A 12,325-nucleotide genomic window follows, 5' to 3' on the forward strand; every position below is an offset into this window, starting at 1 on the left:
GCAGGAGGGAAGGTTGGGTACAGGGAACTCTGGGGAGGAGGGCAATAGGCATACAGATGCAGGGAGGCAGCTGGGGTACAGGGATATGGAGAAATGAGGGCAGATAGATGGGATACAGAGGCAGGGGACATGCAGGGTACAGAGATACATGAAACAAACTGGGTAAAGAGATATGGCGGGGAGGAAGGGTGTGGGCAGGCAGGACATGGAGGAATGGGTGGGGCTACAGGAAGGGTGCAGAGGGACAGCTGAGGCACAAGAGTAGGTAGGGTACAGGGGACATGCAGGGTGCAGAGTGAGTGAGCAGACAGAGTTACTGGGGGGAGGCGCAGTGCAGGTACAGAGGTACGGAATGGAGTGTGGCAGGTGGGGTACCAAATACAGGGCAACAGAATAGGTACAGACACATGAGTTGGGGGAGGCAGGTGGAATGCAGAGTCACAGGGAGCAGACAGGTTGTAGAGATTCAGAGTAGGCAAATTGGGTACATAGATATAGGAGGCAAGCTGGAAACTGGATCCAAGAGAGCAGGAGGGATACTGAGGTACATGGGGATGGGCAGGTGGGATGCAGAGACATGGTTTGGGGGGAGTGGGGCGGCTTGGGACGTAGAGATACAGAGAGGTCAGGCTGGCTACAGAGATGCAGTGGGATATCAGGCAGAGTACAGAGACATGGGGTTAAGACAGGTGGGGTACTGAAACACAGTGGGGTGCAGAGATACAGGGTGGTGAAATTGGGTGCAGAGATGCGGGGGAGAAATTTGGGGCAGAGGTATGTTGGGCAAGGAACAGGTGGGGTAAAAGGGTACAGTAGGGACAGGTCTGGTACAGAGTTGCACCGGTGACGGGGTACAGGTGGGGTACAGAGATGTATGCGGGCAGGTAGAATGCAGAGGTACATAGGATCACATAGGATATGCATTGAAGCCATGATTGTATTGAATGGCGGAGCCGGCTCGATGGGCTGAATGGCCTACTCCTCCTATGTTCCCATCTGTCACAGAAACAGGACATTTGGCCCGACCAATCCATGCAGTGTTTATGCTCTATTCAAGTCTCCTCCTATCTTTTTTCCCAAATCTATCATTGTAACATCCTCATGTGACTGTCTAGGTTCCTCTTAATTGCATCTATATTATTCATTTCAACCATTCCCTGTGGCAGGGAGTTGCACATTCTTACCACTCTTTGGGTAAATTTCTTCTGAATTCCCAATTGGATTTCTAGGTGACCATCTTATATTGATGTCCTCCAGTGTTCTTCCATTAAAACCTTTCATAATTTTAAAGACCTCTATTAGGTTATTCCTCAGCCTTTTTTATCCTTTCCTGATATGTATACCTACATATTTCTGGTATTATCCTGGTAAATTTTTTCTGCATCCTCTTTAGATCCTCTATATCCTTTTTAAAATATGGTGACCAGAACTGCACATAATCTTAAGTGTGGTCTAATCAAGGTTCGATACAGGTTTAACATAACTTCCCTGTTTTTCAATTCTGCCCTCCTAGAAATAAATCCTGGTGCTTGGTTTGCTTGCTTAGGGCCTTGCTAACCGGTGGCACAACTTTTAGCGATTGGTGTATTGGGATGTACTGTGGGATCCCTTTGTTCCTCTACCCCACCTAGACTTGCACCTTCCAAGTAATAAGCGGCCTCCCTATTCTTCCTACCGAAACATACTACCTCACATTTATTTGTGTTGAACTTCATTTGCCAATTATTTGACCATTCTTCAAGTTTATTAATGTGCTCCTTTAATTTGTTGCAGCCCTCAGTATTGGCTATTCCACCCCCTCAAAACTTGGTGTAATTCACAAATTTAGAAATTGCATTTTGATTCCAAAGTTGAAATTGTTAATGTAAATTGTGAACAGCAGTGTTCCCATCATTGATAAACCACTTCCCACCTTCTGCCACTCTGAATAACTGCACTTCATTCACACATTCTACTTTCTGCCTTGAGCAGGGGAGGGGAGGGGGATGGAGTCAGATTGCGTACAGGGGGACAAACAGGGTACAGAGGTAGATGGGGGTCAGGCGGTGGACAGAGGTCGGCGGAGGGTGCCGGGTTGGGGGGAGCGGGGGAGCAGAGGTCCTGTGGGGGGGCGCAGGTAAAGGACAGAGGTGATGGAGGCCGATGGGGGCAGAGGTCAATGAGGGGGGCGCTGGCGGAGGGTGGGGGAAGGGCACCAGCTGGGGGACAGAGGTTGATGGTGGGGTGCGGGGGAGGGGAGGGTGCGCCAGGTCAAGGATAAAGGTCGGGGGGTGTAGGTGCCAGGTGGGGAATGGATGTCAGCAGGGGGCGCCGAGTGCAGGACATAGGTTGGCGGTGGGTGCCGGGTGCAGAACGGAGGTTGTGGGTTGGGGCAGACAGGGGACAAGTGAGTATTACAATATTCCAGCTGAGATATCTAGACGTGCCTGTCTGACCAGCTGGAAACCCCATGTACGGTTCCCTTTTTAAATAAAAACATTTCATCCTTAAAGCAGCAAATGTGTGCTGTTTTAGGGAAGGAAATAGAGGGTACAGCAGATGTTAACACCAACTGTTATGTTGGTGTCGTCTAGCATCAGCAAAAGAAAATGAAGCCTCTGGTTCTCCAAATAAAGCAGTGTTTCATACAACGCATCCTGGCAGCTGTTGTAAGATCCACCCTCTCTGGATTCCAGGCAACACTTCTAAACTGGGATCGCTGTAGTTACAGATCTACCATTGGTGGCAGCTCCCTAAAGTTGGAATTAGCAGAGGACGCAATTAAATAAGGAAACGGTTGCCAGGGCTGTCTAACACCAGCTGATCTGACGTTATCTTCCCAAACTGCCTGCTAAGCATGTGCTTGAAGTCCTGGATGACTTTCACTCTTCCTGCTGTCAGTCGGGGGAGTGCAGCCATCTCGGTGCAGGGGAAGGCAACAGAACCATGGCCTGTCGCCACCATTGAAAATAAATGTTAAGTTAAAGGAGCCGGGGATGGTGTAACCACCCCCTGATACCCTGCACCTCCCTCCCCTGATACCCTGCACCTTTCCCTTCTTGATACCCTGCACCTTTCTCCTCCTGCTTTAACACTGCAACTCATTCTAAAATGCCTGTCGGTACAGTTCAGTCTCCACTGTCTCCCTCTTTCGACAGGGACTGCAAACACGAATGCCGAATCTGCAGGGTGAATGTGGTGGGCCTCTCGGCCTATGCTAAGCACATCTCCAGCCAGCTCCATAAAGAGAAGGTGGACACTCCGGAGACGGAAGAGAACCAGAAGGACGATGGAAAAGATGAGGAATACTTTGATAAGGAGCTTGTTCAACTGATCCGACAGCGAAAGGAACAAAAAGGGTAAGCCTGCTGATCGCTTAGAAAGCTCAGGGTAAACAGCTGCAGCGATAGCTGAGGGTAGGATTGGTAATTGAAAAAGCGTCTTGATGACTAGTATAAAGTTACAGAGAAATAGAGGTGGCTGGCTGAATCCCATTTGGGAGATTCCTCAGGCTATTTAAAGGGACAGTTCACTAAGTAGATAGCGTTGTTTATTTGCTTGTTATTGGTGCATTTGTATTGAGTGTTACTGACGTGGCAGTAAGTTGGGACAGGCTTCATTGGACTAGTCTTGTAGTGTATCATTCTCATTACTCGTATGATTAATGCAGCAATAACAAAAGTAATAACTAATGTAACAGAGCCTGCCAGTTAATGAGAGGGATTCGGAGCATGCATTCAACAATGCTGCCATTCCCTCAATCTCAGCCTTACCCCACTCTCCACCCTCAATAAGAGTGTTCCTTTTAAACAGTGCTTTAAATATCACTTCAGGGCCTGCCGATTGTTCAGCATTATAACTTTACCTGAGGAAAGCTTTTGAAATGTGTCCTCTAGGCTTTCTTCAAATAATTTTGAAAATGATCTGAGCAGAAATTGTTAAAAGCTGGGAAAAAAAATATTCCAGCTGTCCAGCTGACTTAACAGCCCTGATACACTGGGAAATTGGATCTTGGTCACAGCACATTCTCAGACAGCACAATCCAAATTCAGCTCACTAAATCGGGCTTTTGGCAGAGGCTGAGGCCTTGAAGTTTTGTTTCAGTTCTTTCTTGAACATTCGAAGTGTCACTTATGATGACAGAGATTGGTAGGTGGCCTTTTTCCCAAAAACATTTTGAGTGATTTATTGGTGTGAGGGGGTGGGATGGAATGATAGATAATGAGTACCCTGGAGTGACAGAGGGGTAGAGGCCAGGTTTTAAGCCTCATCTCTTACTAAAATGCGGCAGTGTGCTGGAGTTGTGAATAAAACAGTGAGACTCAAGTCCCAACTAATGGAAGGCTAAGGAAGACTCCAGGTTGAGGCATGAATATGTGGAGTTTAGGAATGGTTAGTCCTGGTTATTTCACAGATTATTGTTTAAAATAAATTCAGTCTTATTAAGTGGGGTACAGTGATGTACCCTTTTACGAGGAGTGGTATGCATTGGTCAGAATAATTTTCAGGGAATTTTCATCATATATTACAGGCAAAATCAACTAGTTTGTTGGCTTACAGCGGCCTTAGCTCACTAGAGTGCACGTCAGTCTGCTCTGCAGGCAGAAAATAGAAGTTCTCAAGGAATACATGAGATTGCAAGAGGTCAGCAGAGGATCGTATTGTTACTGTCCTCTGGTCACATTGTCGTATGACTAGATACTGGTTAGTAAAGGTAATCTCCGGTTCTAGAAGGATATGAACCAGAGAAAATATCTAGTGTAAAAATGCGAGCAACATGAGTTTATATAGCTCCTTTAACATAGTAAAATGTCCCAAAGTGCTTCTCAGATGTGTTTTTAAGCAAAACTTGATACTGATTCGGGACCAGCATGTGTGCAGGAAATGTGTCCAGCTGCAACGCCTGGAAGCTCGGGTTTCAGAGCTGGAACGGCGGCTGGGGACACTGGAGCATCCGCGAGTCTGAGAACATCGTGGATAGCACGTTTAGAGAGGTGGTCACACCACAGCTGAAGGGACTTGAGGAAGGAAGGGAATGGGTGACCACCAGGCAGTCCAAGAAAAACAGGCAGGTAGTTCAGGAGTCCCCTGGGGTCTCGCTCGCAATTCGGTATTCCATTTTGGAGGCTGATGAGGGCGCTGGTTCCTCCAGGGAGTGCAGACAGAGCCAAGCTTCTGGCACCACAAGCAGCCTGTCTGGAGGGGAGGAAGAGAGGAAGAGCAATAGTAATAGTCTATAGTCAGGGAAACAGATAGGCGCTATTGTGACCATCAACATGACTCCAGGATGGTGTGTTGCCTCCCTGGTGCCAGGGTCCGGGATGTCACTGAACAGCTGCAGGGCATCCTGAAGGGGGAGGACGATAAGGCAGAGGTCATGGTACATGTTGGTACCAATGACATAGGTAGAAAAAGGGATGAGGTCTTGCATCAAGAATTCAGGGAGTTAGTTAGTAGACTAAAATGCAAGACCTCTTGGGTTGTAATCTCTGGATTACTCCCAGTGCCACGTGCTAGCGAGCTCAGAAATAGGAGAATAGCGCAGATGAATACGTGGCTTAAGAGTTGGTGCAGGAGGAAGGGTTTTAGATTCCTGGATCACTGGGACCATTTCTGGGAAAGGTGGGACCTGTACAAGCAGGACGGTCTACATCTGAACCAGGGCGGGACTAACATCCTTGCGGGCAGGTTTGCTAGTGCTGTTGGGAGGATTTTAAACTAATTCGGCAAGAGGAGGGGACACAGAATGTTAGCAGAATAGGGACACATCATAATACAGTAAAATAATCAAGTCAGCGGGAGTACAGCTGCATTAAGTTTCAAGGGAGTAAGGCAAGGCTGGATGGCCTCTACTTTAATGCCAGGAGTATTACAGGTGAGACGGATGAGTTAAGGGTGAAGAAGAGTCATACAGACTCGAAATGTTAACTGTATTCCTCTCCACAGATGCTGTCAGACCTGCTGAGTTTTTCCAGCTATTTTTATTTTTGTTTGAGTTAAGGGTGACACGTGGAATTGTGATATAGTAGCCATCACAGAGACGTGGTTGAGGGAAGGGCAGGGTTGGCAGCTCAACATTCCGGGATATAGAATCTTCAGGGGAGGGGGTAAAAGAGGAGGAAGCATTGCATTATTAGTTAAGGAGTCAGTTACTGCAGTAAGGAGAGATGATATCTTGGAGGGGGCATCGAATGAAGCTTTGTTGGTAGAGCTTAGGAATAAAAAAGGGGCAGCCACATTGTTAGGTGTTTATTATAGACCCCCAGATAGTCAGCGGGAAATTGAGGAGCAAATATGTGCACAATTTGCGGAGGTGTGTAAAAACAATAACAATAGGGTAATTATATGAGGTGATTTCAACTTTCCCAACATTAATTGGGATAGACATAGTGAACATGGCTTTAGGGTGAAAGGGGGAAGGTTTAGTGGGAACATTAGGAACAATCCCTACAGAATGCCGCTGGGGGGGTGAAGGGAAGATGTGTTTGAAGGAAGATTCCGTAGGGATTGTTCCCTCCGTGACACCCTGGTCCACTCCTCCATCACCCCCTACTCCTCAATCCCCTCCCACGGCACCTTCCCATGCAACCGCAGAAGATGCAACACCTGCCCCTTCACTTCCCCTCTCCTCACCGTCCAAAGGCCCAAACACTCTTTTCAAGTGAAGCAGCATTTCACTTGCACTTCCCTCAACTTAGTCTACTGCATTTGTTGCTCCCAATGCGGTTTCCTCTATTTTGGAGAGACCAAACGCAGACTGGGTGACCGCATGGCAGAACACCTTCAGTCTGTCCGCAAGCATTACCCAGACCTCCCTGTCGCTTGCCATTTCAACACTCCACCCTGCTCTCATGCCCACATGTCCATCCTTGGCTTGCTGCATTGTTCCAGTGAAGCTCAACGCAAACTGGAGGAACAGCACCTCATCTTCCGACTAGGCACTTTACAGCCTTCCGGACTGAATATTGAGTTCAACAATTTTAGATCATGAACTCTCTCCTCCATCCCCACCCCCTTTCTGTTTTTTTCCCCCTCCTTTTTGTTTTTTCCAATAATTTATATAGATTTTTCTTTTCCCACCTATTTCCATTATTTTTAAATGTATTTCTATCCATTGTTTTATCTCTACCTTTTAGCCTTTTAAGTGTTCCTTCCCCCCACCCCACCCCCACTAGGGCTATCTGTACCTTGTTTGTCCTGCTTCCTACCCTTAATTAGCACATTCCTTTAGATAATATCACCACCTTCAACACCTCTTTGTCCTTTTGTCTGAGACATCTTTTGGTTATCTCCACCTATCACTGGCCCTTTACCTAGCTCTCCTTGTCCCAACACCCCCCCTTAAACCAGCTTTTTTTCACCCCTTTCCTATTTTTACTTAGTTCTGTTGAAGGGTCATGAGGACTCAAAACATCAAATGTGCTCTTCTCCACTGATGCTGCCAGACTTGCTGAGTTTTTCCAGGTATTTCTGTTTTTGTTTTTGTTTTTGTTTTGGTTAACAGTGAGGTTGAGTGCCTTGGGCTACAGGAAGATATAGACGGGATGGTCAAATGGGCAGATAAGTGGCAGATGGAATTTAACCCTGAAAAGTGTGAGGTGATACACTTTGGAAGGAGTAATTTGAGAAGGAAGTATTCAATGAACGACACGACACAAGGAAGTTCTGAGAAACAAAGGGACCTTGGTGTGTGTGTCCATAGATCTCTGAAGGCAGAGAGGCATGTTAGTGGGGTGGTGAAAAAGGTATATGGTACACTTGCCTTTATCAATCGAGGCATAGATTACAAAAGTAGGGAGGTCATGCTGGAGTTGTATAGAACCTTGGTGAGGCCACAGCTGGAGTACTGTGTGCAGATCTGGTCGCCACATTATAGGAAGGATGTGATTGCACTGGAGGGGTGCAGAGGAGATTCACCAGGATGTTGTCTGGGATGAAATATTTAAGTTATGAAGAGAGGTTGGATAGACTTGGGTTGTTTTCATTGGAGGAGAGAAGACTGAGGGGCGACCTGATCGAGGTGTACAAGATTATGAGGGGCATGGACAGGGTGGATAGGGAGCAGCTGTTCCCCTTAGTTGAAGGGGCAGTCACGAGGGGGCATAAGTTCAAGTTGAGGGGCAGGAGGTTTTGGGGGGATGTGAGGAAAAACTTTTTTACCCAGAGGGTGGTGACTGTCTGGAATGCACTGCCTGGGAGGGTGGTGGAGGCGGGTTGCCTCACATCCTTTAAAAAGTACCTGGATGAGCACTTGGCACATCATAGCATTCAAGGCTATGGGCCAAGTGCTGGTAAATGAGATTAGGTAGGTAGGTCAGGTGTTTCTCACGTGTCAGTGCAGACTCAATGGGCCGAAGGGCCTCTTCTGCACTGAGAGATTCTGTGATTCACATGAGATGTTAGGACAGGTAACTAAAAGCCTGGTCAAAGATAGATTTTAAGGATCGCCTTAAAGGAGGAGCGATGGAGCGGTTTGGGGAAAGAATTTCAGAACTTAAGACCTAGATAGCTGAGGGCAATTGTGGAGCAGTGAAAATTGAAGATGCACCAGAGGGCACAGAGATTGTGTAGGGCTGGAGGAGGTTACAGAGATAGGGAGAGGTGAAGCTACGGAGGGATTTCAAAACAAGGATGAAAATTTTAAAATTGAAATGTTGTCAGACTGAACCATTTTACGTCAGCGAGCACCGAGGTGCTGGGTGAACAGGATGAATTTTGGATGAGCTCAAGTTTATCGAGAGTGCAGAGTGGAAGGTCAGTGAGGAGAGCATTGATATAGTCAAATCCAGAGGTAACAATGACGTGGATGGGGGCTTTATCAACGGATGAGCTGAGGTAGGGGCAAAGACGGGAGATGTTCAAGAAGTGGAAGTAGGCGGTCTTAGTATTTTTGCGGATAAGGGGTTCAAAGCTCAGCTCGGGGTCAAAAAAGGCCATGATTGTGAATGGTCTAGTTCAGCCTTAAACAGTTGCCAGGGAGAGGGATGGAATTGGTGAGTATTGAATGGCATTTGTGGTGGGGACTGAAGTCCGTAGCGTTGGTCTTTCTGGTATTTAGTAGGAGATTTCTGCTCATCCAGTACTGGACACCAGACAAGTCACATGACAAATCCAGTTAATAGAGGGAAGTGGTGAGGGTGGAGCTGGGTGTCGTCAGTATACTTGTGGAACCTGACGCATTTGCAGAACAGGCTCACAGGGCTAAATGGTCTAGTTCCTGTTCTTATGATGTCACCGAGGGGTATCATTTAGATAAAAATTAGGAGGGGGGCCAATGATGGATCTAACAGAAGTGTTCAAAGTTGTGGAATCTTTTCAGAGGGCAAGTAATGAAAGTTTGTTTACATTGGTTAGTGAATTAGTAAGAAGGGACATTGTTATGAACCCATGGAGATACCCTAAAAGAACTGAACTTCCCAAGTGACCCCAAAGGAAGAAATTGATGGACAAGATTTCACTTTTCGAAACAAATATTTTTTCCTGCGGCTGTGTAGTGTTAACTTTGGACCCAGCTTTCTCAATTTCTTTCAAAGTATATTCTTTCCATTTTGTGTCATTGGCTTTGAGTGCTGTTGCTACCTGCATTGCTACATCTTGCTCATGCTTTTCCTGCATTTTTAGTTTATGCTGTTCTAAAGTCTCCCACTGCCATTTTTTCTTCTTTAATTTGATACCCCAATGTCATTTTTAAACTAGTAAACAGTTCCTAACTCTTCTGGCACATCTTTAGTAGAGACATATGTCAGCAGCAGATTCACAAAGTAGTGGGTTCTTTCAAGTCCTTGTTACAGGCTCTTGCTGTAAAACTTTAGTTTCAGCAATCTTGACAGGCTTTTCCTAACCACTGGGGATGTCAATACCTTGTCCTCAGTCAAGTTATTTCCCAACAAAAAATCCACAATTTCAGTGGGCAAATTAGGAATGACACCAGCAGTAACAGGACCAGTGACTCAGTCACGTTTTAAATTAATCCTGTACAAGGGAATGGGTAGATGATTTGCATCAATACCTTGTACCAATACCGTTGCATTCAGTGGACTATCTGGCGAGAAATGCATGCCACCTGCCAACATCAGTGACTGTGCTGCCCCTGTATCTCTAAGCATAACAATTGACTTGCCAGCCTTACTAGACAAAAGTGGAGGCACTTTATCCTCAAAAAGAGAACTCTCCACTTCCTACACCCTGAGTCATCTATCAATAAATATGGGAGAAATGACCTGCTTATCTTAAGCTTTACCAGCTAGGGCAATATTTTCTAGAGAGTCACTAAGCAACTGCACAAATGCTACAGTCTTGTTGTTCTACCTCCAACACTCAGCCTTCACATGTCCCTTTTTGTGACAAAAATAGCATGTTGATCCCCTCCAACTAAGCTGGCCCTCCAATCTTCCACTTCTTTTCCAATCTTTTACTAACCTGAAGGGTGTCTAGATCTTTACTTTTGCTATCTTTCCTAATACAGTCAGATTTCTTTTCATCATCAAACCTCTTATCTCTCCAATTTCTGAGTTTCCAAATGGGAATCTGTTAAAAATATGCTCGATCAATTGTAATCATCTGCCACTACTGCAGCATCCTTTATTTTAAGATCTTTAAGGTCCCAGCTGGAAGAACGTATTCACAAAGGGACACTATTTTTAAATTCTTCCCTGGAATCACTTCCCTAAGGTTTTCAAAGTCTTGGTCAGCCTTCATCAATTTGTACCACCTATCGAAAACCATTTCCTTCTCTAGCAAATTCCACAAACACCTGACCCTATTTTCTTTTCAAATGTCTACATCACAGAATCACATTTCTCTGCTACAGCCTTCAGTTTATCATTGGTTAACTGCTCCGAGGCACTAAGAGACAAATCCATTTTCCCCAAAAGAGGCCTGAGCATCAAAGGTATTCGTGATTCCCCAGCAAATGCAACAAAATTAATGTGAAATCTTGTTTGTTAAATTTTGGAACGTTCCAGTGAACCCTTTTTACCGCTTCTGGGATCAATATCCTGGACGAGCCCTCAATTTTGTTACGATTCCCATGGAGACCATTAACCTAAAACAAAAAGCAAACTTCCAAAATGTCCCCAATGGAAAAAACTATTGGACAAGATTCCACTTTTTAAAACTTTTACTGGAACAATCAAACCAAAGTAAACATCAATTAAGCATGAATTAACAGGCAATTTGTATTCTGTAAAAATTATAAATTACACTTTAAATAGCCAATGCAACAAGGATAGATCTCTCATAGTTCTCAGATGGTCCCTTCAGCATAGATGGCATTAATCTCAGCCAAGGAGTCCCTTAAAATTCTGTTCTTCCCAGGTTGAGTTTAAGTTCTTTCGTTCATACAGAATGAAACCAGGTGGGCCACCCAGCATCAACTGAAGCATTGACCCGGCATCAACCTAGGCACCAGAAACGACAACGGCAAACTCAGCCCTGTCGGCCCTGCAAAGTCCTCCTTACTAACATCTGGGAGCAGGTGCTAAAATTGGGAGAGTTGTCTCATAGACTAGTCAAGCAACAGCCTGACATAGTCCATACTCACGGCATCATACCTTACAGATAATGTCCCAGACATTGCCCTCAAAATCCCTGGGTATGTCCTGTTCCACTGGCAGACCCAGCAGAGGTGGTGGCATAGTGGTATACAGTCGCGATTGAGTTGCCCTGGAAGCCCTCAACATCAACTCCAGACCCCATGAAACCTCATGGCATCAGGTCAACACGGGCAAGGAAACCTCCTGCTAATTACCATGTACTGACCCCCTTCCAGCTGATGGATCAGTTCTCCTCCATGTTGAACACCACTTGGAGGAAGCACTAAGGGTAGCAAGGGTGCAGAATGTACTCTGCTTGGGGGGGACTTCAATGTCCATCACCAGGAGTGGCTTGGTAGCACTGCTGCAGACCGAACTGGCCGAGTCCTAAAGGACATAGCTGCTAGACTGGGTCTGCGGCAGGTTAGGGAACCAACAAGAGGGAAAAACATACTTGATCTCATCCTCACCAACCTGCCTGCCGCAGATTGATCTGCCCATGACAGCATCGGTAGGAGTGACCACCGCACAGTCCTTGTGGAGACGAGGCCCCGACCTCACATTGAGGATACCCTCCACCGTGTTGTGTGGCACTACCACTGTACTTAATGGGATAGATTTTGAACAGACCTAGCAACTCAAGACTGGCAACCATGAGGTGCTGTGGGCCATCAGGAGGAGTAGAATTGTACTCAACCACAATCTGTAACCTCATGGCTTGGCATATGCCCTACTCTATCATTACTGCTATAGCTATGGGCACTGACAATATTCTGGCAATAGTACTAAAGACTTATGCCATAGATCTTACT

At 46.0% G+C, this 12,325-nt stretch overlaps 1 protein-coding gene across 2 annotated transcripts in view; it reads left to right on the top strand.

Moving 5' to 3' along the window:
* znf106a (zinc finger protein 106a) overlaps nt 1-12,325 on the top strand; it is a 74,794-nt gene that overhangs the window by 13,518 nt on the left and 48,951 nt on the right. For both annotated transcript variants that reach the window (XM_078562922.1, XM_078562921.1), the window contains one exon: nt 3,138-3,338. In XM_078562922.1, coding sequence (XP_078419048.1) covers nt 3,138-3,338 — 201 coding nt within the window. The remainder of the gene's footprint in view (nt 1-3,137; nt 3,339-12,325) is intronic.

Source organism: Cetorhinus maximus, chromosome 18, assembly GCF_964194155.1.
Source record: "Cetorhinus maximus chromosome 18, sCetMax3.hap1.1, whole genome shotgun sequence".
Classification (NCBI taxonomy): Eukaryota; Metazoa; Chordata; class Chondrichthyes; order Lamniformes; family Cetorhinidae; genus Cetorhinus; species Cetorhinus maximus.